Below are 13,535 nucleotides of genomic sequence, written 5' to 3' on the forward strand. Positions count from 1 at the left end.
CAAATTTGATCAAAATATGATCATAAACAAGCAAACTACAACAGTTTACTTATTCTCCATAAGAATAACATGGGAATTTTAAATTTACAGTTTTTTGGAATTTTCTTTGTAACTATTAGGCGCATAATAACGCTTCAATGTACTAAATTATTTGTTTTTTTTAAGCTCTTCAAAATGGTTTGGAAGGAAAATGCTAAATTTTAGATTTTAGGGTCAAAAATGGGAAAAACCAATTTTTGCCCCATAAAACCCCCATAAACCCCTGTTCCCATAGTCCGATCATGCTAGTTCGCGAACTCGTTCGAATAAACGTAGGTTTACACGTTTGTACCAAATTTCATCAAAATCGGATGATTTTTGCTCGAGTTATCGCGCTAACGGACACATATATAAATATAGGTGTATATATATATATATTTGAATTCAAATGGATGGTGTTTTTGGTCTCTAGAGACCTCAAAACGGAAAAGTAAATCGGTCCCGGGTCCAGGTCTTACCATGAGTACTACGGTAATAGCTTATTCCCTATATGGGAAATTCGCTAAAACACATTCTTTACTTGCAACATTTATTAGTATTTTGTATTATCTTACAGATACTATGCGAGGTATATATTACAAGATACAAGATTCTTTATTTGGTCGATTGAACAGTAATGCATAGACCACGTCAAATTGTTTACTGTATTACGACCTGGCTATATTATTTCAATAGAATACTGGCCTCACGAATTCACATGCGAACGAGCATTGTTTTAAAATGCAATTGCAGGTATAAGAGCGAATGCAAAGTGAAGAAAAATGCAAAGATTTCAACAGTAAAAGACTAGGTCACTAGTGGGCCTGACAATGCATTGTAAATCTTTGAAAGCTCGGTAAGAACATGACAGCGACATTAGTATATTTACACTTCAGGTTGACAGGGTCATCCTTGGTAAGGATTTCTTGCGTTCAAACTGTTCCTTCCCCTTTCGTGGTGAAGTATGCTATGATGTAATCAAGTTTAATACCGATGGATGAACTACCAAATTGAAGTTAAATGGAAATCCCACCTATGACATGCTTTATAAAACCGTTGTTTCGGTGAAGTGTGTCTTGTTCCACTTTGTATTCAAGAAACGCTGAAATGGATGAACTCTAGAGTAGGAAGATCACGTCATGTCAAGGATGTCAGTGTCAAAGAATGATGATGTCTGTTGACAAGTGTAGTTCGCACACAATAGCAGAGATGATATGTGTCGCCGGTCCCAGAAAAACCGAAGGCCGCCGTAGTTGTCGTGGGGAACAGGAAATCGCTACCGAGGTCACGTGATTCTCGACACGGACAGCAAGTGTCGCGTCGGCGTCGTGTCGTGTCGCGTCGTGTTGCGGAATCTTAACATATTCATAATTATATTCTTGAGTGTGGCAGATTGCGTGAAAATATAATAATAATATTTTATTATTATATGGTTCTTACCGTCAACGCAATCAGGGGTAATATTCCACATAGATATTATTATTATATTCATAATTGCTAAGCGCCATATTTATTTGTTATAAACATTTCTCTAAATAACATCCGTGATATTACAGAAATATTGCACATGTTTGAGTAATCCAGTATCTTTACTCATTTAGTATGCCAAGTGCATTCTCAGCTAATTCTAAAAACCCCAATTCAGATGCGTTTCGTTAAGCCCCTGAGCTGTAGATAATTATTGAAAGAATAAATTTACTTACGCCAAATGAAACATGTTCTGACTCAAATTCACCATCCAGTATTGAACTACTTGACGTATGTAATTTATTCTTTTTGGCGCCAGACATTTGGCCGAGCACTCCACCTCGCCTCACTTGTTATAAGACGTCGAGGTCAATCCCGGACCTTCTAGGAACTAATCCGGTTAGTAAGCAATTATATAGGTTTCAGGAAAGACTAAATTGATTCTAATTTACTATTGGCATGTCTCACTTGTGAACATTTTCAATCAAGAGGGCTGATTTTGTGACTTCACCGAAACGGTGCTTGAATGGAATACTTAGTTTTCTGTTTAGTTGTTAGTAATGGTAGTGTATTTAAATTTAGTTACTACACCTGTACACTAAACAAGAATTGTATATTTTCCCAACTTTTAAAGGACATTTACAAATTTAAAATCACGTGTCTCTGAATGTGCATTAGGTCGTGGTAGTTATCATAAAAAACATTTGTTTAAAACAATGAGTTTTTAACTTAAATCTTTGACTTGTTTGTAAAAACTGGACGTAGTATGTCGGAAATATGTAAACGTTTGAACTGAGTAAACATTTTAGGACGACTAATTATGAGCTACATAATCTTTTATATAACTCCAACCATCGCAGTGACAACAAATAAGGAAACAGAATTTTAGACACTTGCGCAATCTGTGGCCGGCTCACAGAACTACAACTTCTCAAAAAATGGCGATAGCTGGTCCATATAGATGTATAGGGGGTCTATTAAATAGTGTCTAAAATTTTGAGTATCCAAAAGTCAATACTTCAATGTAAAGACATCAACAAACAACTGTTTCTATTAGCATTTGAAGGTCACAGGAAATTGCGTAAGTCTTCCGACAGACAAAAGCAAGTTCAAAACAATCAGTTAAAGTGCGTCAGAAACCATAGTGATGATGGAGCATGCAAATTCTGAAAAGAGAGTTAGCTAATTGAATATGCACGTATGCGTAACTCACTGACTGACCATATATAACTGTATAGCATCAAAGATTCCCAGCGACGATATGGTCCAGGAAAAACTTGAAAGCGCTTTTATAAAGTTCGGAAAAGCGCCGTTCTTCATCTCGATTGCCTTCGTAGTTGGTAATATAAAGCAGCTGATATTTACTACGATACGGTGATATAGATACTACGATATCAGTGAGACAATGTTAACATTGTCTCACTCTAATTACTTTGTCTCACTCTCTCCAGATTTGCAGCTTGAAGGCACGAAATAGTGAACACGTAACATGTGGACAAGATCGTACGCGCGCGAAATACTTTACAGCACTTGCTGTAAATCAGCTGGTCAGCTGTTGCACTACTGTTGTATCATTAATAGTCCAGTGCAATTAGCTCCAAAATGGCAAAATTTGGGAAATTCAAAAAAAAAAAGTTGAAACCTGTTGGAAATCATTTATTAAGGTCTCCTGAACCCACAGAAGAAAGTCCCAGAAAATCCCATGGGGACTTTTCCGCCATTTTGAAAAATAAGTCGGCCATGTTGGATTTATGCAAGCGTTTACGGAAATGGGTGTTACTAGTAAACTAATTGACTTAAAAACCTCCCGTTTGCATAAAAATGTCTTGTAAACTCCAGGCTAGATATTAAATATAAAAATACCCCCGCCGCAGCAAACCTGCAGATTAAGCGAATTTCTATTTGCCTGAATTTATTTTAAATGAAATCTATTTAAATAACATTAGGTTTAACGAGTACCTAAGTTTGATATTACAGGTAGCCTAATAAAATGTGTTTTTAGCAAAATATTAGTAGATTAATATAAAATAGATAAATTTTCCATGTTTAATCAATATATTTCCATAAACAAGCAAACTACAACATTTTACAATATTCTCCATAAGAATAACATAGGAAATTTTAAATTTGTAGTTTTTTTTAAATTTTCTCCATAACCATTAACCGTACAAAAACATTTTGGGATACTGAATTGTTTTTTTTTTTCTTTTTGTAAGGTATTTAAATGTCTTAAAGAGAAATTAGGACATTTTGTGTTTTGAGGGTCAAAAATTTGAAAATAAATTTCTATCCCATAAAATCCCCTCGTTAAACCCTGTTCTCATAGTCCGATCGTGATGGTTTGCGAAATCATTCAATTTTATCCCGCTTTACACCTTCACACAAAATTTGTCAAAATCAAACAAAAATTACTCAAGGCTACTTCCCTATAGGGAAATTCACTAAAATGTGTTACTTTATTTTTTATACTTTTATTTACTAATTTAAAACTTATTTATTTTGACATATTGTAACTAATAATTAGAATTTTTCACCAAGTATCCTTTTGGTTTGCTGTTATAAGGAAAACTATTAATACAAATTGTAGAGAATAAAATCTCCTTTCAAATACACTAAAAGGGTTTACCTAAATAATATAACCATCCTACTCAAGAACCAATAGAAGCGTTCGATACATTTTCGCTCAGACGCTCGACGGCCTGGCAGTTTTCGTCATATTTCCCTTAAAGCTCCAAAGTTTTGTTTGAACGTTGTGGATATAGTAGACTGGATCATTTACTAGTTAATATTACCACTAGATTAACAGGTCGTCAAGTTTATCTTCAGTAACTGGTAGTGTATTACCGCACCCAACTCCTGCACGGTGACCGCACATATATGAGAATAAGATAACGAGCTTCTTCGGCACAATCAATACTTCTCGCAATTGCCTTTGCAGTTACAGAATATAAGATTAAGTAGATTTTGATGAGCAGGTTGTTGAAGAGTTGTTACAGGTATTAGACCCTGACTAGCACTTAGCTTCCAGCCCCAGTCCGTAGCTGGGAGATTAACACCTTTCCAATGCTGAATTTGATGATAAGCCCTCAGGGTGTATTGGAGGGCTGCTGCTTTGGTTGGGGGAATAGAGGCGAGGTTGAAATTTGCACTAATAAATAATATATAATAATAAATAATAATAAAGTCTCTGCTTTGCTATCGTTCTTATGTACAAGCGGTGCCTTGCAATGTTAAGGCCAGTTTCTTCTCTACTAACACCATATATTTTGGCTATACTGACGGATTCCCGAAGTCCTGCATCGTTTTGCAGCTTCTTCTACGCTGCTTTCTTTCCTTTGCTGAATATGGCATATGTTGTACCGCAACCTGCGTGAATGCGTGTAGCAGGAAAGAAAATGTTGTAACTCACCTAAACCTTCTTGCAGTTTCCTAATATTAAAAGTGCAGTGAGGTTTGTTTCCTTTGGCAGGAATGAGCATGATACGTTGCATCGAGTGAGAGTAATCAACGATACAAGAAGGTCTCATTCTTGTCCCACTAGTACCAAAGTCTTGGTTGGGGAAATATGCAGAGCTGTTGAAACAATGATTGTCTGCGTTAGATGTAGCTTGTGAAACCTGGCATCCCACGTTTGTGAGATGTACAGTTAATAGTGCAAAAAATCTTGATTTGTTGGTGGGGTTAGCAGGGAACTCTTTTTGAAATGTTGGTATTACTAAATCCAATTTCGCTTGGGTCTGATGATGATTGGAGTTTGGAGTGTCCAATCGAAATCGATCACCACTTACCATCTTTTGTATATTTACCGTCTTGTGAATAACAGTATAAGCGTAAATATGTGTTTCAAGTGTTATAAGACGTATCTTTATTTACTTTCCGTATAACTAAATCATCCTCATTTTTCTCATTTTTGACCCTCAAAACCCAAAATTTCCCAATTTCTCTCTAGACCTTTTTAAAGAGCTTAAAAAAACAAATAATTTAGTATATCAAAGTGGTTTTGTACGGTTAATGGTTATGGAGAAAATTTAAAAAAACTACAAATTTAAAATTTCCTATGTTATTCTTATGGAGAATATTGTAAAATGTTGTAGTTTGCTTGTTTATGGAAATATATTGATTAAACATGGAAAATTTATCTATTTTATATTAATCTACTAATATTTTGCTAAAAACACATTTTATTAGGCTACCTGTAATATCAAACTTAGGTACTCGTTAAACCTAATGTTATTTAAATAGATTTCATTTAAAATAAATTCAGGCAAATGGAAATTCGCTTAATCTGCAGGTTTGCTGCGGCGGGGGTATTTTTATATTTAATATCTAGCCTGGAGTTTACAAGACATTTTTATGCAAACAGGAGGTTTTTAAGTCAATTAGTTTACTAGTAACACCCATTTCCGTAAACGCTTGCATAAATCCAACATGGCCGACTTATTTTTCAAAATGGCGGAAAAGTCCCCATGGGATTTTCTGGGACTTTCTTCTGTGGGTTCAGAAGACCTTAATAAATAATTTCCAACAGGTTTCAACTTTTTTTTTTGAATTTCCTTACCCAAATGCTAATTGCACTGGACTATAAATGTAATATTAAAAGTTCACTTCTGTGTAAAAATATGTCACGTTTCTTTACCAATTTATTTGTTTTATGGTAACTGTAGGAAAAATATAATGTGCAACTCGAGTGCTAAGTGCAATTGCTCACTAGTTGCACAATTAACTAGTCCGTGATTATAACATTTTAAATGTTTTTCTCGCGATATAATGGGAACCTCATGATAGATTGGGTAGGCAAGCACTAATGACCACTCTGGCTATAACCGAAGTCCGATTTAACAAAACGCAGTCGTTCAATGTGAGCGTCTTGGTCAGATAATATAGATGTTGCCGGTACATTCTGGAGGGAGAGGACATCATTGGAGGACCTAAGTCCTTCATGATCACATAACGACCAACGGTTGCATATATCTAATCTCTACTGGCTGGACTATGTGACGTAATTATCAATTAACACCTTAATGCCTTTAGATTACATCACAGGCTATGTTGACAGAAAGTATTTAAAGGATTTATAGAAAAGATCAATTATAAAAAGGTACTGAAAAGAGTAAAAAAACTAACTTATAAAAGTACAGATGACATTATTACATGGATAATTGGTGATTGGTGAGACTTGAACCTGGGACCTTGGGATCCGAAGCCACGCGCTTTAGACCAGCTCGCTCCCCTCCCCATAGATTATAGACATACCAGAAACAAAAGAACCCTAGGCCATTTCGAGCCGCGCAAGTTTGAATGGTACGCCACACCTATACCGGCGCGAACCACGAGATATTTTCGTTTCTGCGCAGGTTGTTTTGTTCTTGGGATGTCGGGATGTCTTGATGTCTATAGGACCAGTTGTGTTGTGTTATATACTTCGTTGGTTGTAGCCCACGTTTTATTTAGATTGAACAGTTAGTTAAATTAACCACCCCCAAAGCAGAATGATCATGGACTTTCTATAACAGGACTAAAATGTCACAAAATATTTCTACAAGAACTTACATTTGCACGTGAATTATTTAGGGATTTTTGGGCTGTTACCCTTAGCAATATGGGAGTGCTCTCGAACTCAAATTTAAAATACTGTAGTCCCTATGGCTCATGGGCACTAAGGGTAGAGTTATAATAGTTTGTTGTAATTTTCTTTTAATATTTATTTATTTCAACGAAGCATCTCCCACAAACTTGGCCATCGTCTCCTGCAAGCGTGGCATAGTCGTGAACATTTTCCACGATCGCAGTGAAATCGTCAACATATTCCTGGGTCACGGGGACATCAACATAATCTCGTGCGTGGCGACATTATGATAAACTCCTGCAGTCAAGGAGATTATAATCTTATCCAACGTTCATGGCGGCATCGATTACATCTTCCCCTATCGCAAAGAAATCCTTAAAAGCTTCCTTGACCACGGAGACATCATCATTGTCTCCCGGCATCGCGGCAAACCCGTGATTTTCTATCTTTGTAAGCGCTATTATGGAGCAGTTTATTTTACACTTGTGTTTCTGTAGGCGTTTTCCTTATTCTGCAACAATGTCACACTGTGCCCAATAAACCACAAAACGTCAATATTTCAAAATTTTTTCTCTGTTAATTTATTTTCCTTCGATAGAGAATGTGCCTCTTGCCAAACATTATATAGTTTACAATTAGTCATCTTTTCATTTTGGCTTAGTTAAAAGATTGGCGTATTTTACAGTAACTAGGCTACTTGACATCAGGGCACTCAGTTCTACTTCCAATATGTTCTTAAAAAAATGTCTAGTTCCATCCCCACTCTCCAGTCAAAAGTATGAGCATAGTGTGATACTTGCGATTGTGGTGAGTTTCTGTGACATGGTAGTGACTTTCATATGAAAGTCTAACATCTGTTAGTCCCAGTATTAACAATCTTGTAGTTACACGCCATCTGTTGTTACAGATACTATGGACGGCGTTGTCGCTAGCTCTAGGTCTGGAGATACGAGGGGATGTCATCAGAGGAGTGCCTTGCATCAAGCGATTCCACCAGCTCTTCTGTCCCACCGCAGGCAACAGCTACCCCATGTCAGTATGAAACAGTCAAATATACTAACTAACTAATCTATACTTTAGTGCTCTAACACTTTGATAGTGAAGGCTATTTGGAGAAAAAGAGGTGTGGAGAGAACATTTAAAAACGTACGTTTTTACATGATTACGTACACGTGGTAATCATGTACGTGTCGTGGACACACCAAAATTACAAAAAGCACACACTTTATTGTCAGTAAGTTACCCATATTAATCTTGTAATTCATTTTTTTACTGCAAAACCACCGGCACTACAAAACTAAGGCACATCCCGAACCAGTCTCTAAAACCAACTGATGTTATCGCTGCCAGGATTGCCACTGTCATGGTCCAAAGTAGCAAATTTTGCCATTATGGCCGGGACGTCAAATCGAGGGACAGACCTATTTTGTCATGGTAGTTAGTATGCAATGGGAAAAAATTATTACATGCTCTTTTTTTGTAAGTTTAATAACTATGCATGACATAAAAATATGGCTTTATGTATTTCGGTATGAATAATTAGTCCAAAAACAGCGTGAAAGTTGAAAAATGGACCCTTGGGTCACGTGGTGGTTGTGAATTTCAAGACTTAAAAAATACAAAAAAAAATACCTAGAGACTTCTTAAAACCAAATAAATGTTTGTAACATGTTTTCCACTTCCCAAAAAGTATTAAAACACATAATAATATACTACAAAGTAAAAGGCCAGGGACATTAAAACGTACGTTTCAAAATTTTCACTCTGTGCAGTTTATGCGGAGTTTACCTCTAAGGGCCCTATTACACTTGGTCACCAGGCGACGTCACCGGTGGTCACATTACACTAGGGTCACCGGTTGCGTCACCAGCCTTTGGTGACTGACCGGTGACTCTGCCCCGTTACCAGACGAGTAACCACTGGTGACCAAGATTTGTCGCTGGGCATTGAATCAAATGGCACATATTACACACAGTCACCGGTACGTTGCGTTGCGTCACCACTGTATTTTCGTGTTCTGCAAGTTCAGATTGTTGCCAGTGTAGTGGGTGGACGTACTGATGGAAAAATATGAAGAAATGCTTCTTGCTCTTTTGTTGAGGAAAAGGAGAAGAGCAAGGAAAATGTACGTGCAACCCAAAGGAGAATGTAGTGGTATCTTTTTCACTACTACATTTTGCACTAGATGACTGGCTTACTTTTACTGAGTCTTCTTCCCCTTTTCCTTTCCCTGCATCTCTTCCCCGTTCATTCACTAATGTTTGTTCACTGGACATTAAACTGAAGAGGTAAGACGGGGATAACGTACTTTGTCCTTCAATGAGGTGACAGCGCTGAATGTATGTAGACACTGGAGTGGAGGAACTTTGGGGGTTGGTCTCACTCCAGGTGACTTCTCTGGTGTTGAGGCTGGCTGCCCGTACAGTAACCAGTGACGCCACCGGCGACGTCGCCTGGTGACCAAGTGTAATAGGGCCTCCCCTCCCTCTAATAGATGTTAAGGAGTCTTTGAAAAATTTACAAAACTACAAACGAAACTCATCAGTACTATACTAGGAATAACTATCAATTAGATTTAGCTTTTGTAAGATTGGAAAAAACAAAGATCAGCCACATATGTATGAAGATACAACTATTCAATAAATTGCCAAAAAAGGCATAGATTGTACCCTTTGAACAATTTGTTTCTATTATAAAACAATGGCTTAAGGAAAATGTTTTTTATTCCATAGACGATTATCTGGCCTGTGATATTAGTTCCCTATGTTTTTAGAACATCAATGTTAATATTATTATATTTAAATATTTAATTGTTATCATATTTAGATTTTATTGTTATTATATTTACAGATTTTATTTTTGATCATTGACATGTAAATTGTTAATTAATTTATTTTAGAGTTAGTTATGTTAACAGTTATATTTTTAAAGAGTGATTGCTACTTACTTGGTGCATTTTTGCTGTTAGGCTACTCTAACAGGAAATTAACTGTATGTAATATAAAAAAAGCTTTGTTGATGTCTATTGCAGTACTTGTATTACTTAATGACAAATAAAGACCTTGAATCTTGTTGTGCTCTGTGTACCAGTTTTGCCAATAATATGTATCAGTACAGTTAATTCTTGTAATGTACCAGCTCTCCAGCTCTTGCTTATACCTTCCATATACAGGTCTGATGACCATTTGAACACTGTTAAGAGGCTGCCTACCTCATGAAACAGATTGATGTTAACTTTTGTTAAACTGAATAAGAGAGAAACCCAATGAGAAAATTAATTATTTCTGATCTTATAACCTGACACTTAGATGTAGTCAAATAGTGTTATGAATAGAATGACATATTTTAAATATATTTTAGACTGAGCAATTGATAAGTTAAGTAAAAAATATTTAAATGAGCTCTCATGAAATTATTTCTGTTTCAAACTAGCCTTTTAGTAAATATTAACTAAGACTTTTTGTTTTACAGAGATAGAATTGAATTATTCATAGATGAGAATAAAGCACTAATGAAAAGAATGTACGGGGAGTTTCAAATGACTACGGAGTATGGTCCACCAGCCAGGGAAGTATTCGAGAACCAAAGGAGATCGAGAAAAACAAGAGCTGCAAAGAGTAAAGAGAAGCCAAAACCGAGCAATTCTTCGGCAGTCCCAGACCCTGTGAAAGAGTCGGAGGGATCTGAATCCTACTTTGGAAAACTAAGGCAAACTAGACAGTCTTTCAGGAACAACCAGTCTTCCGACTCTGGAAGGTAGGTGTATTTTGTTTAGGGTACTGTTGAATTCTTGTTTTCACCCAATACAACCTTTTTAAACAAATATGTAATGATGTCTCATTTAGTTAAGATATTTATTATTTGGCAATCCAGAGTTAACAATTTGACTTTATGAAATCTCAATCTGTAATTGAAGAGCTTATCGAAAAAGATATTTCCCCTCAACACGGTCTCTTCTCAATCCCAATTTGAATATTTAAAATCAGCAATCTTGGATAGTAGGTATTTTGAAACATGAATTTAAAACATCACTTCATTGAAGACATCATAGTGTTGTTGCGACAAACTTTTTTTATAAATTGCCAAAGTTGTTGCAAGTAATCATAGTGTAAGAATTTATCATAAAACTGTTAAAGGTACTACCTCTGAGCGCCCATTGACTAAGCTCAGCAGTTTCTTCAGTAAGGGATTTATTTATTAACCACAATAGCAAAGAGGTCAGCTGGGTCCAGTTTCAAAACCATCTAAAGCTGCAGACTTTCTTTGGACTGAATTAGCAATTTTTTTAATATTGTAGTTTTATGTTTTAGAATGGATGCTTGTGAGTCTAAGGTGGAGATCGTCACTCCATACTGGGCAGCCAACAGTGCAGGCAAGATACGAGCCATTGTAAACACGCAGCACTTTGAGCAAGCTATCCACCAGGAAGTATGCTCGTAAGTTGTATACCAACAGATAGTTTTTAAGGAACTCCATAAAACTCATATCGAGTTTTACAATATAAATCTAAAATCTTAAAAAATCAACTATTTTGGATTCTTGTTGAGCAAAAATGTTTAAATACATTAAGTATTTAATTTTATTTTGTCAATAGTTACACCCTTGGTGTGGTTTTATGTTTTTTATAAGGGACCCGTCCAATCCCTGGTCTTGTGAAAACCGTATCAAACTTTTCATTAGACAGCATCACTAATAATTGATAGTCCAATTACAAAAATGGCATCTGGGTTAGAAAAACCAAAACGATACGCTTGTAATAAACATAGCTATTTAAAAAGAGACCATCTCGATACGGTAAGTTGTTTTGTGGTGGCACATTTAGGAATATTGGTATTTTAATCAATTAAGTAAACCTTTTTGTTTTATAACTGGTATATATTCCATGTCAGTGGGTCAGAAGACTCTAAATACAATAGCATAGTCATCTTTGGGGTAACACCAAAGACCGCGTGAACTTACAGGTGGTAGGTAAGTAGGGCTTCTTATGGCAGATTGGTGTCTGACAGTGGAGAGACTAAGCCAATAGGTCTCAGCTTTGGTCAGGGTTTAAGATCCTGTCGACGTCTACTAAAAAAATGTCATTTTATATGTCCTGTGATATATTAGTTTTAAAATAATAAAAACTTAAGATTCGTTTACAGAAGTAGACAGTTTTTATATCCTAACCAGTTAGTTCACATGTAACCCAGTCCGCAGTAACTGTTTAAAATAAAACTTTTACAATATAAAATACATATTCAACCCAAATTCTAACCTGAAAAATCTAAACATAACGTTTATCATACAGTAAATAAAGGGAAAACATTCATATGTGTGTCTTTTGCAGGAAAACTGTAACAAACCGGTGTTCCAACGATTGCGGGTGTGAACAGAAGTACAAGTGGCATCGTCTGCTGGCTTACGACCCAGACAATGATTGTAAAGGCATTTTCATGGACTGGTTCCTCTTTCCATCGTGCTGTGTGTGTCGATGTAACGTCAACTAGGCCTCTTGAGTCTTAAGCATCCAAAGATGAACGAGTCAATGCTTTCTGGAAGTAACCATCGAATAAGTCAATCATTCCTAGTGTTTCTACGATAACACTGGAAGTGTTAATAAGCAAACATTAATTTATTTGTGAACTGATCATCGACCAAACGAGACAGTAACTCCTTGTAATTTAAACGTACCATATAGTTAGTGCTGTAGTGTGAAGTTTTTTGTCTTTGTTTTTGAAGACTTGTCAAATAAGTCATTTTATAGTACATAATTAGTGATACAATAACAACTAAAATTAGTGGTAGGGCTGTATTTATGAATGTAGAATTTATCTGTTGAGATTATTTATATTTTTACTACATTGTTCAGTTAGTTTTAGGTATAGATATTGTACCTAGCATTTTCTCTTTTCAATAAAGGAGTTTAAGTAATGTATACAAATGTACAGATAATTAACGGGCTATAATTTTTACTTTTGCCTTGTTATAAATTGTTAGGAAATTTCCTATCATAAACACAAAATTTTGTGGTACATTTCACAAGTAAACCATTTTTTCTGTCTGGACATTTTTTGCACCCTGAAGAGGTTTAAGTTTGTCCAGGCAAAAACTCACTGGTGTAAAAGCTCCCATAAGATTCAACAATCAAAACAGTCTCGTCAGATGCGGGCTGGGACAGGATCGGCGTTAGTGTGAAAGAAGGCTGACTGGTGGTGCTGTAAGGAAAGAATATTAACATTCTGAGAGCAAACAAGTTAACACTCTCAATCCAATTGGCAATTTTAACATTCTGAGAGCCAACAAGTTAACACTCTCAATCCAATTGGCAATTTTAACATCCTGAGAGCCAACAAGTTAACACTCTCAATCCAATTGGCAATTTTAACATCCTGAGAGCCAACAAGTTAACACTCTCATTCCAATTGGTAATTTTAACATTCTGAGAGCCAACAAGTTAACACTCTCAATCCAATTGGCAATTTTAACATTCTGAGAGCCAACAAGT

General features: G+C 36.0%; 1 protein-coding gene across 1 annotated transcript in view; it reads left to right on the top strand.

The window, feature by feature from the left end:
• LOC128989663 (protein spaetzle 3-like) overlaps positions 1–12,986 on the top strand; it is a 73,822-nt gene extending 60,836 nt beyond the window's left edge. Inside the window, exons 2-5 of the mRNA XM_054411631.1 lie at positions 7,959–8,083; positions 10,523–10,807; positions 11,362–11,487; positions 12,378–12,986. Coding sequence (XP_054267606.1) covers positions 7,959–8,083; positions 10,523–10,807; positions 11,362–11,487; positions 12,378–12,537 — 696 coding nt within the window. The 3' untranslated portion in view covers positions 12,538–12,986. The remainder of the gene's footprint in view (positions 1–7,958; positions 8,084–10,522; positions 10,808–11,361; positions 11,488–12,377) is intronic.
• Positions 12,987–13,535: the final 549 nt, after the last annotated feature.

This window comes from Macrosteles quadrilineatus, unplaced genomic scaffold, assembly GCF_028750875.1.
Source record: "Macrosteles quadrilineatus isolate MER2022 unplaced genomic scaffold, UCM_ALF_1.0 Scaffold_3__2_contigs__length_128488019, whole genome shotgun sequence".
In the NCBI taxonomy this organism is placed as follows: domain Eukaryota; kingdom Metazoa; phylum Arthropoda; class Insecta; order Hemiptera; family Cicadellidae; genus Macrosteles; species Macrosteles quadrilineatus.